The 14742-nt window shown below is 37.8% G+C and overlaps 1 protein-coding gene across 11 annotated transcripts in view; it reads left to right on the top strand.

Annotated features, from left to right (window-relative positions):
* PARD3 (par-3 family cell polarity regulator) overlaps positions 1-7245 on the top strand; it is a 445231-nt gene extending 437986 nt beyond the window's left edge. For all 11 annotated transcript variants that reach the window (XM_066200202.1, XM_066200148.1, XM_066200211.1 and 8 more), the window contains 2 exons: positions 1640-1767; positions 5123-7245. In XM_066200202.1, coding sequence (XP_066056299.1) covers positions 1640-1767; positions 5123-5516 — 522 coding nt within the window. In that variant the 3' untranslated portion in view covers positions 5517-7245. The remainder of the gene's footprint in view (positions 1-1639; positions 1768-5122) is intronic.
* Positions 7246-14742: the final 7497 nt, after the last annotated feature.

Here is a 14742-nt window from a genome sequence, read left to right as displayed (position 1 = left end):
AATAACTGAAATGCTGCTCTGTATGTGTTGCCCTTATTTAATATAGTAGGAAATCTCTGTGGGGGTTGTTGGTTTGGACATACATATGTACAGCTTATTCATCTCTAAGAAAATTTCCCACAAGGCTGATACACGATTCTGTTTTCTCAATTTGTTGCTTTATCTCACCATTCCTAAAGCATTTTTCATTAGAAATGCTGTTTTACTGAAGTTTTTACAGAGTAAACTTATTCTGAAGTAGACATTACTGCTACATTCAGGATTTTCTTAAATGAGTCCGCTGTTATTCCTAGTCTGTGCTTTCACATTCTGATTCTTTCACACAGTAATCTTCTTATAATGGGAAAATTGTGTCTGTTAAATTCTGAGCTGAGACTGATGCTCTGTCTGAAGTGTATTCTCATTGACAACAAAGTCTCTAAAAGTTGTACACCTGTTTAAAACTTGTTTCTGGCTACCTGCAAGTACATGACTGTAGTAAGGCACTTACGTCACAAATGACACCTCTGGTTTCTAAAACTCGTCTTCTTTGTGCAAAGCTTTTGAAAAGCCTTTTATCTTGCATATATTTGTGAGCCATAAGGATCTCTTTCTGCTTCAGAAATTATAATGGAAAAAAACAAGAGATGTTTGTTTTGAGGAAAAGCAGAGATAAAAAGGCAAAGCATGTTTTTAAAAGTAAGTCTGTGACAAGCTGTTTCAGTTGCAGGCTCAGATAAGTGGTGATGCTCCCTCACCTCCCCATATTTGAACTTATATATTTTGAATAGTACTGGTAATTTTAAGGAGGAAGGAAATAATGCTCTGTTTCTTTGTAGGGAAAACCTTATTAGGAAAACAACAAGAAAAGTCCATAGCATTCTTTGATTTTTGTGACACTCTATTTTGCAAAATGAAATCACAAAATCTGAAGAAAGTGCTAGGGTAAAATAGTATCTCTATAAAAGTGAACTTTGCATGTTCCAAAGTTTGAATCCAGCCATTCTGTCAGATCTTGACCTGTAATACTCTCTATTCCCAGAAAGATCATCCATTTTCACTTGCTCTTAGTACTGGCTTCAACGTTTCAAATTGTCACCTCATTAAGATCCTACTCAGAGATATAGGAGTCCTCATTGTCCACAAGAGACTTGCTGAATTTATCTCCTGAATCATATTGAACCAGAAAATGTTCCCCCCGCCCCCTGCCCCTGTCTCTGGGCCAACTGTAGAATAGGATGGTTCCACAAAGGGAGAGCATCTCTTGAGTGTACTGGTGAGGTTCAAAGGAGCTGCTGTGCTCCTGCCCCCCTCAAATCCTTAGGGGGATGTAGAACTTAGCATTACCATGGCTAGGCCAACTTAAAGAGTCTGAAAATCTGTTCCACTGACTTAATTTGAATTACAACATTGCCATAAAAGCATAACCCATTCTGGATGATTGTTTGCCTCATACATCTTAGAAATGATGGGTCAGAAACAGAATTTGTAGCACAGGCCACTGTTACGGGTCAGAGTTTAGCCTAATTATTGTGAACGAGCTGCTTGAACTGCATGCTAAAACTAGAATCGCTGTATTTGTACAATAGCAACTTTAATGATAGCTGATTTGTGGGTATTTTTCTGCTCTGTTTAAGACAGTTTAATTTTTGTTTTGTAGCCCAACACCAAGACGTACTCCCAGAGCGGCAGGCACTCGGTGTCAGTAGAGGTCCAAATGCAGCGGCAGCGGCAAGAGGAACGAGAGAGTTTCCAGCAAGCTCAGCGCCAGTACAGCTCCTTGCCCAGGTATGGGAACTGACTGGAGCTGCTCTGAGCCCGGAGATAATTTCAGTTCTGGAGGAAAACGTTGTACTTTGTGCAGACACTTTTGTCCAGCATTGATATCAGGTGGAATGTATTCACTGTGGAAGAGGCATAGAATTTCTTAAGTGAGAGCATGTGGTAGCTGAGAATTGCTTCAGAGAATTTCTTCAGAGCTGATTTCAGGGGAATTTGATGACATTCAGCACCCAATAGAGTTGAAATATTAAAACAAACCTATTCTTTGTGGGACACTATCCAGTTTAATTTTCTGCAATTACAAAAGTCTCCTGAGCATGATATGAAGTGTCCCCTTTTGACATGTCAGGTTTTTTTTTCTGTTGCCTAATTCCTTACTGTGTAGAAATTTATCTTTGAGATGTTATTGTGGAAAAAAAATAAAAAGGAAAAAAATTTCAAGACCTCCAACAAAAAAAATATGGAACTGAGAAAATTATCCAAGAAATCAAGGGTCTTCAAGTTTACATATATATATATATTTTATATATATAGAGTGCTGAAAATTAATACATTTTTTGTGTAAATAAAACTATATTTTTTTTAAATAGTAAGGTTTTTTAAAGATTGTTTTTTTGGGCAAAATGTCTTCTACTTGGTATTTAGTTTTAAGAATTAATAGAAGTTTAGCCAGCTTGTATTACAAATTAACTCTCATAGTTAAGCATTATGCAAATGCATTTTTTAAATAGCAGCAGCAATGGTTGAGTGGAGAATAATTTACACTGGAACTTGGAGTCAAATTGCTTTCCAATAAGGCTGTATTATTTTTCATGACTTGTGTAAAAATGGTCTGGGAAAAAAAAATGTTGTGACAAGATATGTTTTACCAGGTATATTATAACTCTTTTTTTGGAAACAAATATAAGCCTTATAGCAAAGTTATTTAGCCATGAACTCTTATCTTAGCAACATCTTTGAAAACAGAACAGTTTCAGATTTTCAAGTGCTTTAACACCTTTCAGTGTAGAATTTTGCTATTAAGTTTGGAAGGTGGGAAAGGGAAATGTAAAGTTTCTGTGTTTTCTGAGATCGTTAGTTTCTCATCTTGAAAATCTTTATATCCCCTCTTCTTTTTATCTCTGCCTTCCTTTGGAAATAACCACACCTAATAATACCATATTGTTTCTCCTGAAAAATTCTCTTCCACTCAACCATGTTTATTTATAGATTTAAAACTATGATTCTTAAAACTCACTTCCCCTGTTCACAGTCTCTGGTAGCATTTAAAAGTTGGAATCAGTTGCAATGCTGTTCAGTGGCAGAAATTAAAAACCCTAAGGTGAAAATTAATCTACAAGAACTATGAAAAATAGATCACAGAACAGCTCATAGAAATGCTTGTTTTAAAAAGAGTTACTGAGAACTTTACTCAAGGTGGTTTTCAACATGAGAAATGGCTAGCAATCTAGCAATGCATGTTACTGTGTAATTAATGATAATTTAATGGCTTAGCCTGAGCTCTCTGGGTGTTTCAGCTGTGCTGAGAGCAGACAGAACTGCAATTCAGCACTGTAAATACCACAATACTCCTATAACAACCTGGGGCATCGAATTCTCCAGCTTTACAAACTGTTCCTAGTGCTGTGACTGATCTTTAAAGAAATCTTACTGTTAATCTGAAACCTAGGTCCCAAGCTTAATGTCGCAGCCATGACTTTGAAATGATTGAAGTTTGTACACTGGCTTCATTCTTGAGTTTTGCTGCCTTTCATCCTGTGTATTCTCTAGGAGCCTCCTTTTTTTTCCCCTTTGCACATTCAAATCTTTAATACTGAAGGCAAATAATCTCTTGAGTCAATTTTAAAGGAACTTCCCAGAAAGACAGGGAAAGTGTGCCAACTAATTTTGAACAAGTACCAGAAAACAGCCAGTAAATTAAATTGGTTCAACTAGTCATCCTCTTGTCCCATGTGAAACTGCAAGAGCAAGGTTAAACTCCATGTTAATTTTCTACTACTTAATTTATCTTTCTTTAGATCAGGAATCTGACAGTTTCATAGCCTACAGAGGTTCTTTCAATTTGCTTTTGTTCCAGGGAGTGATAAAACATGACTCAGAAGCATTGTTGCTTTGGCAAAGTTGGATATGAGAATACCAATAACAGCTATAAAAATTTTTGTAAGAATTTACATTATGTTGTAATTTTTGCTGCAATAATTTACATTCATCTTGCATAACATTTTTCATCCAGAGTTCTCAGAATTAGTTATGAAATAAGGTAGATATGGTAATTTTCATGTGGAAGGAAGGTTGAAAAAACATTAGGTGACTTTTTGGTAATGGTAAAAAAATTTTCCACTTCTCCTGTCTCTCTGCTGCATATTCATTGGATGAGGCCACACTGTCATATGTGATGACATGAAAAACCAAGCCATATATAAACAACTAAATTATTTTCTTATTGATTTATGTCACAATATATTTTATTTTATTGCTTGATTCTCATACTCTAATTTTAATCTCAAAGTGAGTATCTCTTTTGCTGCAGCAGAAAATTGTTTTACTTTATCACCACCAATCTTATTTTAAATTCATACAAGCATCTAGCAGTTTGATAGTAAATTAAAGTTATTTCAAAACCATAATCTGTCTTCAAAATAATGTGGTGATTTATTGTGAAAAGAGATAAGAATTTGTAATTCCTATGTGTATTTGGCCTATTTATCTACTCCCTGAAGCCAAAAAATGAGCAAAAAATGTTCTCTCTGCCTCTTTTGTTATGAAAGCTATAGCAGACTTAGCTATAGCTATAGCAGGGAAACACTCCTTATGGCACAAAATTCCTTAGTTCTGGAGATGGGAGGAAGAAACTGGAACTTCCTCTCAGTAATGGGCTTTATCTTCTGACTTGTGCAGTGCTAGGGCAAGCGTTTTAAGGATCTGCCTGTTGCATTTTTAACCAAGTGTCAGTCTAGATTCAAATCTTTCATGAGTGACTTTACAGTTTGCTGGCTGTTACCTGCATTCTTAGGAAGCACAGCAACACGTATGGTCTTTCCTAGTCTGCAACTGAATTGTCAACTTTTTTCTTGAGAGCATGAGGGTAATTGTAGCTGGATGGGTTTTCATGGCCTATTCCTCCTGCAGAGGACTAAAAATACAGTTCAGCTCGCTAGGAAATTTTCTCCCAACAAGAGACAATATCATTTTGGGGCAGAAGAGAACTGTGAGTCTAGAAAGTGACTTCTAGAGAATACCATAGCTGGGTTAAAGCTGATGGCATGGCAGAAGCTGCCTTCTTTCCAGTGATCTTTGTCAATAACCGTTGAAGGTGAACCAGAACATTTGTCATAAAAACCTTCTTCATTTTTCTTTTCAGGCAAAGCAGGAAAAATGCCAGTTCTGTATCTCAAGACTCCTGGGAGCAGAGTTATTCCCCTGGAGAAGGTTTCCAGACTGCGAAGGAAAATCCCAGATATTCCAGCTACCAGGGATCAAGGAATGGCTATATGGGGGGACATGGCTTTAATGCCAGGGTGATGCTAGAAACACAAGAACTGCTCCGTCAAGAGCAGAGGCGGAAAGAACAACAACTAAAAAAAAAAACTTCTTCTGAAGGGCCTAGCAACTATGACTCATATAAGAAAATTCAGGACCCTAATTATACCCCTCCTAAAGGTCCTTTCAGACAAGATGTACCGCCTTCACCATCTCAGGTAGCAAGGCTGAACAGATTGCAAACACCGGAAAAGGGAAGACCATTTTATTCTTGAGGTGAAGAAAATGAGGATCAACTTACCATGCAATAAGGAACATTTTCATATAAAGACTTATATTTTGAAAACTTTTTACACTGATGGTACTAAGGAATATATCCGTTTTCTATTTCAGTGCCTTTGAAAATATGGGCAAAGCATTGGTGGGCCTTTGCCCACGTCTTTGCCATTGTGTCCCAAGTGTTGAATCCATGGAAGGATGTTCCACCATTTGACAATCATAGTGGAAGTGAACAGCACTGCCCCTGCATTCTGAGTTCTGTAGCCCAGTCCCGTAGCTGTCAATGGCTTTTTGCTAGGATTTGTTGTAATGTGTTTTACTTTGCAGTGACTTATTACACCATCATGCAGATTTGTGGCATAAAATTAATGAATTTGAGTTTGAAGGAAGCATTGACATGTCCTTTGTTATTTCTCTTGGGTCAGAAGGAGGTGTAAATATCACTCTTGAATGGATAAGGCTGAGCTCTGCTCTGGATTGCAGTTGGAGTTCTGATATGTTTTATGGTGGAGTCACTACCAGTCTTTGTTGATCAATATTTAAGTGTCGTTATGCTGAAAAACTATCCTTCTTCTATTATGCACATATGCACTCTTTTTTTTCTCTCTCTCTCCCCACTCTGAGCTTATTAAGAAAGCCTTTATCCTGACTCATGAGGAAAACAATATTAAGCTTTCAGTTATCCTGAGAATCCTGTTCCAACTGCCTTATAATCTTAATGCACAGTCCATTACAAATGAAATAACTGGAGAGACATTATTTATACAGACACAGCCAAACCTTTGATAAGTGTATTTTACTATTTTATTAAAGATGGGAAATTATGAACACACATGCAATTGAGTTCTGCTTTGCTTTGCTTCTAAATTAATTTGGTCATATGACACTTGTATCTAGGAAGAGAACTAGGGAGGGTGTCATGTCTCCTCATCTGATGCACAGTAGTCTTTGGGCAAATTTTGGACATAGCTCAAAGCAAGAGCAGAGGAAATCAAAGGGGGTTTTTTGGATCAAATAGCTGTAAAGAGAACAATTCCCTCTTTTTAGACATTGTGAAGCTTTGTGGACAATTTCCTTTGTGCTTCCATATACCATATTGTTGCATCGTGATGCTACATTAAAAAGAAATCTTTAAGTATATGAATGAGAGATAAGTGGAGACAAACTGTTACACATCATTCTGAAAACATGTCAGTATCCAAAAATTACTAAAGCAAAATGATTGGTCTAGTAGAAAGTAATATTTGAATGTGCATATGGGATATGAGAATTTCTTTTGCATCAACTGTTTTTTTGTTTGTTGGTCTAAACTTCTTGTATTGTACAAAATATAGCTGGGTTGCTGAAGTGCCTGCAAATCCTGATATGGAGAGGCTTGAGAATGGATCTCAGCATATTGTGTGCAAAAAGGAGAGAAAGCAAGAAAAAAAAATCATGTATTGTGTGATTTTAAAAAAAAAAGCCTATTTTTTTTTTTACTGGCACATTTTTTTTTGCGCCAACTCATTTCTAGAATGTATGTGAAATATCAGCACACATATTGGTGTCTTTTATGCCTGTTTGTTAAAAGTTTTGTTGTTAATAATGTACTCTGTGTTTAAAAGTTCTTATTAGTGTAAGCACAGTGACATTGGATGACAATAGCTTTTTTTACGCAGAATTTACAAAACTGTGTAAAATGGCTTTCCTTGTACATATGAAATTTAGAATAAAAGGCTGTTTCCATCCTTGTCTTGGTATTGCCTGTAGATCCCTATGAAAACTGCTGCAAACATTGAGTTTAAAAAATACTTAACAGATGTTGTTTTATACTATTCCTAATGGTTTGTGTGTGTCATCCTGTGAACAGAGAAGAGAAGAGAAGAGAAGAGAAGAGAAGAGAAGAGAAGAGAAGAGAAGAGAAGAGAAGAGGAAAAGAAAAAAAAGAAGAAAGAGAAGAGAAGAGAAGAGAAGAGAAGAGAAGAGAAGAGAAGAGAAGAGAAGAGAAGAGAAGAGAAGAGAAGAGAAGAGAAGAGAAGAGAAGAGAAGAGAAGAGAAGAGAAGAGAAGAGAAGAGAAGAAAAGAAAAGAGAAAAAAAGAAAAGAAAAAAAAGAAAAGAGAAAAGAAAGGAATTTACAGCCCAGTTGAGGACCTGAAGACTATCCTCAAGGGCAAAACTCACATTGTTTAATGTGTTGTGTTATTTTAGGCCATACCTATGACATTTAAGAGGCATATTTTTAAGACTAACTTCTGTGGCAAGAATCTTCCGTGCTGTAGCATAGAGTCCTCTGCCCAAGAAGAACGCTGTCAGAAGGACATCCACTGCAATCTGGCCAAATCCAGGCATGTGTTAGGAACCTCCTCTGCACTTTGTATGTGTTTTGGGGTCCGATGGGAGCCCTTCACAGGAATGTTGGCATGGCGAAAACCAGGAGAAGGCAGATTTATGAATAAAGCAATATTTACAGTGCCAATGATACTCTGTTTCCCCCATTAGTATTGGAGCTGAGTCTGGTTTTCTCCTTCTTCCCCTCATTTCTCATTTTGTTGGTTACTGCAGGAATGTCAATCATGATTCTATGTATGCATGACATCAAGGTGTTGCCATGGCAATAACAGTGTCAAATTATTCACTGTGACTTTAATGTGGGATCTCAAGAGGAAGAGTAACAGGAGCTGTAGGGTGGACAGGCAGCTTTCAGTGCCCAAATAAAGTAAAGGCAGGATTTTCAAAAAGATTTAAATTGTAGTGTCTTGCATTTGAGCATGGGGAAATAATTGCATTTGCAGTTTTGCAGGCCTTGCTGTCTCACCTCCTGACTGCATTCCCAGATTACGTAGTTTGACATTTCTACAGATTTATTTGCACTGGCAAATAATTGCAAGCAAGCACTAAAAAAATGCATCCACAGGAATAGAAAACAAGTTGAAGTCCTTTTCAAAATAAGGCCTTTGATAAACTGTTGTAGGAAAAAGGGCATGTGTTTGGAAAAGTATGAAGTACAGGATGTTTTATGTGTGAGGATGGCATATGTTAAAGTTTACTCTTCTATGAAACTCCTCTTCAAGGTGTTAACAATTTACCATAATTAGATGTGTTCATGAAAGAAGGCAGATGTTCTCTTTGGGCCGTGTCTGTGTTATGTTAGTAGAGAATAAGGTCTTTTTCTGGCTTTGTCATCCTGTCTTCTTCCTGACATAGTGTAGACAGGATTTCTAATATTAACTCCCATAAGTTGCAAAGGGCGATAAGGAAGTGGGAGGCAGATATTTTAATAGAAAATGACCTTTAGTTCTGCCTAGTGAATAGATTCAAAAGTTAATTGAGCTAACTGCATTACTACAGTAATTTGTTTGTGGACACATTACCATTATGAGATTAAATCAGTAACATCAGTATATTTGAGAATGGTCACAGGACAGACTGTAAGGGAGCTTACAACATCGAGGAGTGGGTGTACAGCTTGCACATTTTGCTCTGTTGAAACCCTGAGAAAACCATCTGCAAAGCCTCCTGTATTTTATCAAAATAATTTGTTAATGCTATTGAAATTCTTCGGTAAAGTTTTATATTACTAATGCAGAATACTGCTGCCTTTCTCAAAAAACCTATTTCCCCTCTTCTTATGGGCCTCCTTGGAAGCATGAGTGCAACCCTAGTGAGTTATTGCATGGGCCAGATAGTTTAATGCATGTCTTTGAGAACTCTGCCATCAAAAACAGCGAAAAATGGCGTAGAGCCCAGCTGAACATGATTGGAAAGTACAATTGCCATTTATTACTGGCAAACAGCTGGAAGAACAGAACAAAATTTAAGCCCATCATGACTGTAGATATGTGGCCATGACTGTAGATATATGGCCTGCCTTTCAAAGCTGCACTGATGTTTTGGTCACGTTCTCTATATTAATGAGTATCTGTAACACTGTATTTATCTGTTCTGGATATTTTGAGAAGGGAAAGGTTTGGCCAGACAAGGAAGAGATGTGCCAGATTAGCAGTGTTGGCTAAACATAGGATATTCTTGAGTAATTCAAACCTTTGAACTTGAGTTGTTGAGACTTAAAGTGAATTTGGCTATTGCATGTCCTGGCTTGCAACACTGTTTTCAAAATATTTCCTAATTCTATTTGCTGTGCCTGACTGTTTCTACATCTTTCTCTCCCAAGTCCTCAGTCTAGTTAATAATAAGCATTGTGAAGAATCTGTCAGGAATGCAAATGCAGAAAAAACCCTCATCTATTTCTCATGCTGCTGTTGTGCCACTCCATCCTAGCCTTCCAGACTCAATTTAAAATTTGACTTTAGCATGGTAGAGGCAGGGTGAGGGTTAGAAATCCACAGTGGGGGCTGGCTTTGTGAAAGTAGGGTTTGTGTGTGTGTGTGTGTGTGTGTGTACTTGAGAGAGGCACAGACTGGGTTTGGGTTAATTTGCCTTTAATTCATGTCCCTCTTCAAAAAATAACTCGTAGCATTTCTTCAGTGTTTTCCTATCTGTGCAGAAAGCAGCTGTGATTTGATGCACATGGACATTGTTTTACGCCTCCTTGTAATCTCTTCTATTTTGTATCAGCATCACACTCTCTCTTTTACATCTGCTGATTAATTCTATTGCATTTATTTGTTTCTCTAAATGTCATGCAATTCATTCATATCCTAGGCTACTTCTTGCCAGTCTTTGATTTTTCTCTCTTAGATTTGTAAACCTATTTTGTTATTTTTCTGTCCTTGGGAGTAATATTATCTTTTGTAATTTACACTTTAATCAATTTTAAAAATTGAGACTGGAAGCTTGAGTTGGGATTACACAGAAGCAGACTAAAGAGCATGGCTTTGATTTCTATTCTGTGTGCAGTGCACACTTCCAGTCCATTATAGGGACTGGGCAGAATACTCTTTGAATGAGATGAAGAAAAACATCAAGCCCAGGATCTTTGGAAGAAAAAAATTAGGGGAAGTTTGGAACATATTTATGCCCACTGTGTTCTGTGCATTGTGAAAAAAACCAAAATTCCTTAGATGTATCACTCTGCCTGACTGATGATTTCAGGGCTCAAACTGCCATGACTGTGGTTTAAAGGCAGATGGATGGAAGAGGAAGACACTTGTGCCCTTCCAGAGGATGCCAGGACCCACTTCCCTTGCGAATAGGCTCCCAAAATTCTTTTTTTAGATGCACATATTACAACAGCCAAAGTCTGGAATGGGCTTACGTTCACAAATTGAGCTCTCAGTGCAGTGGCTGCAGTGACATCTGTCAGGGAGGGAGAGATGACAGCCACAGGTGATAATAGCTTCAGGTATCTGATTTTAATCTGCTTGTTTGTTGGAGTAATCCTTGTCTTAGAAAAATAAGGAAAGAAATGAATAGTGAGGGAGAAGTGTAAAATGTGAGTAAAAAGGTTCCCAACTTCCCTTACACTCCTGTCACCGCTACAGCCACTGGGATTTGGTTGCCTTTTCTTCTCCTTTATACCCCAAAGGCATAAAAAGGAATAAACTAGGTAGCAGTAACCTCAGCACAAAAGTCACCACTCTCCTAGAGAGTGACTTTATTGTGTAGCGCATAAGGTGTGAATTAACAAGGCGACAAAGAGAACAACGATACTGTCCCTCTGTTATTTCCTCTGTGGCTTTCCCTGGAGTGTGTTTAGATTGTCAGTCCTTGGGACAAGGAGCTGTGTTTGTTTTTTATCTATAGAACAGAATAGTATTGTTGGCAGTAAAAGCTAGTGAATATGTGGTAGCAAAGGGGAAGTTGATGTGAAAGGAGTTCTTTAAGGTTTATATGGACTTTTGCAACAGGTGCATGATGTATTCCTAGTTGTAACAATATTCTCATTTATAAGTACAGACCATATTGCAAGGCTCTTTGCTACAGCTAAAATGAGTTCCTCAGGTCTCTTCATTTATCTAAGGCACCACTTCTTTCAAGCTTCTAGAGAGAGTGAGAGAAAGATCTCTTTCTTATGGAAATAGGTGACACATTCCCGAGGTCACTGTTTGAAGACTGCAGACTGTCTAGAGGGATTTTAAGAGAATTTCAGGAGCTGCAGCCTTCTGCCAGGAGCCCAAAACAGTTATCACCTGTGTTCAGAAAGCTGGAGAAGACATTAGTTTTCACTGCTCCACCGATGTAATTCTTATTCCCACTTAGAATATGCTGAAGTTTGAGACCCCCTTCTGGGTACTCATCACATTTTATATCTTCCTTAGGAGTAAAGGCAAAGCCTTATAGTAGTTCAACTGTAGCCAGGCTATTAAAAGCCAGTAGGTTTTTAGGAACAGGAATGTCTTTGCCTAAAACTTTGCATCTGGTGGTGATGATGCACGTTTTGCTTCATTCTACCAACCATCTGTTGTTTCCTGCTGGTGACACACGTCTTCCTCAGCTTTCTCAGTGTGTGACACATTCAGTCACCACTGTGGTCCAGTCTAAACTGCAAGAACCATTTTAATAACTGTTTATAAATAATATTAATGGTAATTTATTGATCATTACATGATCAGTTGTTTTCTGGGCTATCAGCTACAAGGGAAGGCAAGTTTACACCAGAGGAACCACTTTTGCATTTGCAAAGGAAGTTTAAGGCTGAGAAGTCTTTCCTTGCTTTGGCTTCTGAAACTCACTGAAGGCTAATATAATCCACTGCAGCATAACAGAGACTGAAAATGGCAATGTCTTGTTTTAGTGCCTGGTTGATGATTAGCAAAAGTCTGTTTTATAATCTGGACTGAGTTAATTGTAATTTTCCACATATCGTTCCTCACTTTGAGAACTGAATAAAATCATATTAAAAATTGAAACCACTAAATTATGCAACCTGTTGCTAGTCAAAAGCTCAGTCAATACTATAGCCAGCAAAGTAGAAATAATTTGTCTTTGCACATCTCATTCTTTTTTTACAAAATGATGCACAGAATTTTTTATGAATAGTAGTATACAGAATTTAACAATTGCTCATTCTTTTTTTAAAGTCAGTTTTCATGAATAATTTTCTCATCTTTATGCAGAAATTTTCCGCATTTCTGTTGACTAAAATATTACTAATCTATTTTCCTATTAAAAAACTCATTTCCAGCATTGCAGAGCTGAAAGGTGCTACCAAGCATTTAGTCTTCAATTTACATACAACCAACCCTGTAATCTGATGGGGGATTTCACACAAGGATGGCTGCATGCAATTACGTGGGCAAAGAAAAATTTTCATCCAAGGATCTGCTCTACAACAATTTTATCTGTTGGTCTCCCATTAAGATCTCTATTGTTAAATTGCTTATTGATGTGGACTTAAGAGTAGAAAAATCTACACAGTGTTGTCATACTGGGTTTTCAATGCTGTTTGCATTTTCCTTTTCTTTTTCCTTTTTAGTCATAATTTGCATTTGTTAGAAAGGGACAAAGTAAACAGATTGGAATAATTCATTTGAGTTAACACTCATTGACAAGAAAACATTAAGCATTCTCCAGATGAAGCATCAGTCATGAAAGACAGAAGGATAATCCTAACATTACAACTCAAGTAAATTAGTTTTTGGATATATATTCCAGCATTGCATGAAGCTGTACCAACTCTTAATACTGTCATAATAATATGCACTTTTAAATGCTGCCAGAAATCATGATTACAACAGAGAGAGGATTCACTGTTTGTGTTTATTAATGTGGGAATGTTGGAAGAGAATTTGATATTAAATGCCACAGTCTACAGTGATTGGAGCGAAACTGTAAAACTGATTGGGAAGGTTTGGACAGATAAGTACAAATGGCAAACAGCACTCCACACACTGCCATGGTGGAGGTACAGTCTGCGTTATGCCTCTGGCAATGCAGAGCAAGTGCAACCTTGTGAGCCTGGTGCCAGCCCTTTGGAAGGGTGGTGAGAGAACGTGGAGGGTGCACGACCAAGGTAAGCATGAGCCTGAGGCACATTTGCTCCTTCTGAGTACAAGGGGGCCCCTTATACCTTGGCTGGCTCACTTTATTTCCCAACTCAACTGTTTTTGTCCATAGGTGGGCAATTGGGTTGTGTTTTTCTTAATTTACTGAGGGTGGGTACAAAATTCTGCCCCACTACTCTGTGTCAACAGCACCATCACTGCTGCTTCTTAGAAGCTTTGACTCAAAATCTGGCAACATTTCCTTCAAACAGGATGGAGGGAAAGCAGGGCAGGGAACTATCTTGCCCTCTCTATGTGTTAGGGAGTCATTACCACAGAAGAAACCTTTGCAGTAATGTTAGTTTACTTAGCTGTTACATTTTTCTTGAATTAACTGGTGTGCTGTGAATTTCACTCTAATGTCCTCTACTGCAAAAAGTTTAAGATGCAGGACTCAGGCTGGGAAGGAGCATCTGGAAACCTGACTTGTAGCTCTGAAGATAATAAAATTAAAAAAAAAATTAAAAAAAAAAAAACATTACAGAGCAGCTGATTTATCTCCTAATGTCACTATGAGTGTTGTACCAGTCCACGCTAAACCATAAATTAAATGTGGTTAAGGGTTAATCTCCCTCTAAATACTATGTATATTTATTAAATGGTGAATAATTTGCCATATTATGACATTTGATAGGTGATATTCAGATCCAGCTGATGCAGTTTCAGCAAAGAGGTGAGAGAACAGCCACAGTCCTTCTATTGTCTTGAGCTGGCGTTGTGAGGCAGCAATGAAAGCAGTAGAGCTGGCAATGCAGTAACCTAAGACAGAACACAGGCTTCTTCTTTTGTTAAACATCTCCTCCTAAAAATGCTGGCAAGTACACATTGTTTCCTTATCGTTTTTTCCTCTTGAGAGATTTCAATTCCATTTACCCCACGGGCCCAAATCCTTCCTGAACACAGGAGTTAGACAGTAAGGAGGATTACCAGAAATAGCTCAGACAATGACCAAAAGCCATCCTCCGTGCCTTTTCTTTCCAGCCAGCCACCCAACTTTCATTATCAAGGGGATGAATACCATATCTGACTGCATAATCAAAATCCAGTGACCTGTCAGAGCAGGCACTCTCTGCTGGTTCTCTTTGACTAGGCTTCAGTTCTGGCACCCTTTTAACCCAGATTTCCTGACACATTGTAACTTATAGACATTCAAGGATACAACCGCTGAGCTAATACATTTGAGACTGTGCCCTTACAGTATACATGGTATATTTAGTGTCATGATGTCTAGTAAAATTGGAGCACCCTGATGCCAAAGAAATAGCCTTTTATTTAAAGAGTGTCAGCAGAGAAGAGTGA

This window comes from Chamaea fasciata, unplaced genomic scaffold (genome assembly GCF_029207755.1).
Source record: "Chamaea fasciata isolate MVZ Bird 193981 ecotype frontalis unplaced genomic scaffold, bChaFas1.0.hap1 SCAF_1, whole genome shotgun sequence".
In the NCBI taxonomy this organism is placed as follows: Eukaryota; Metazoa; Chordata; class Aves; order Passeriformes; family Sylviidae; genus Chamaea; species Chamaea fasciata.
This window is presented reverse-complemented; position numbering and strand designations above follow the sequence as displayed.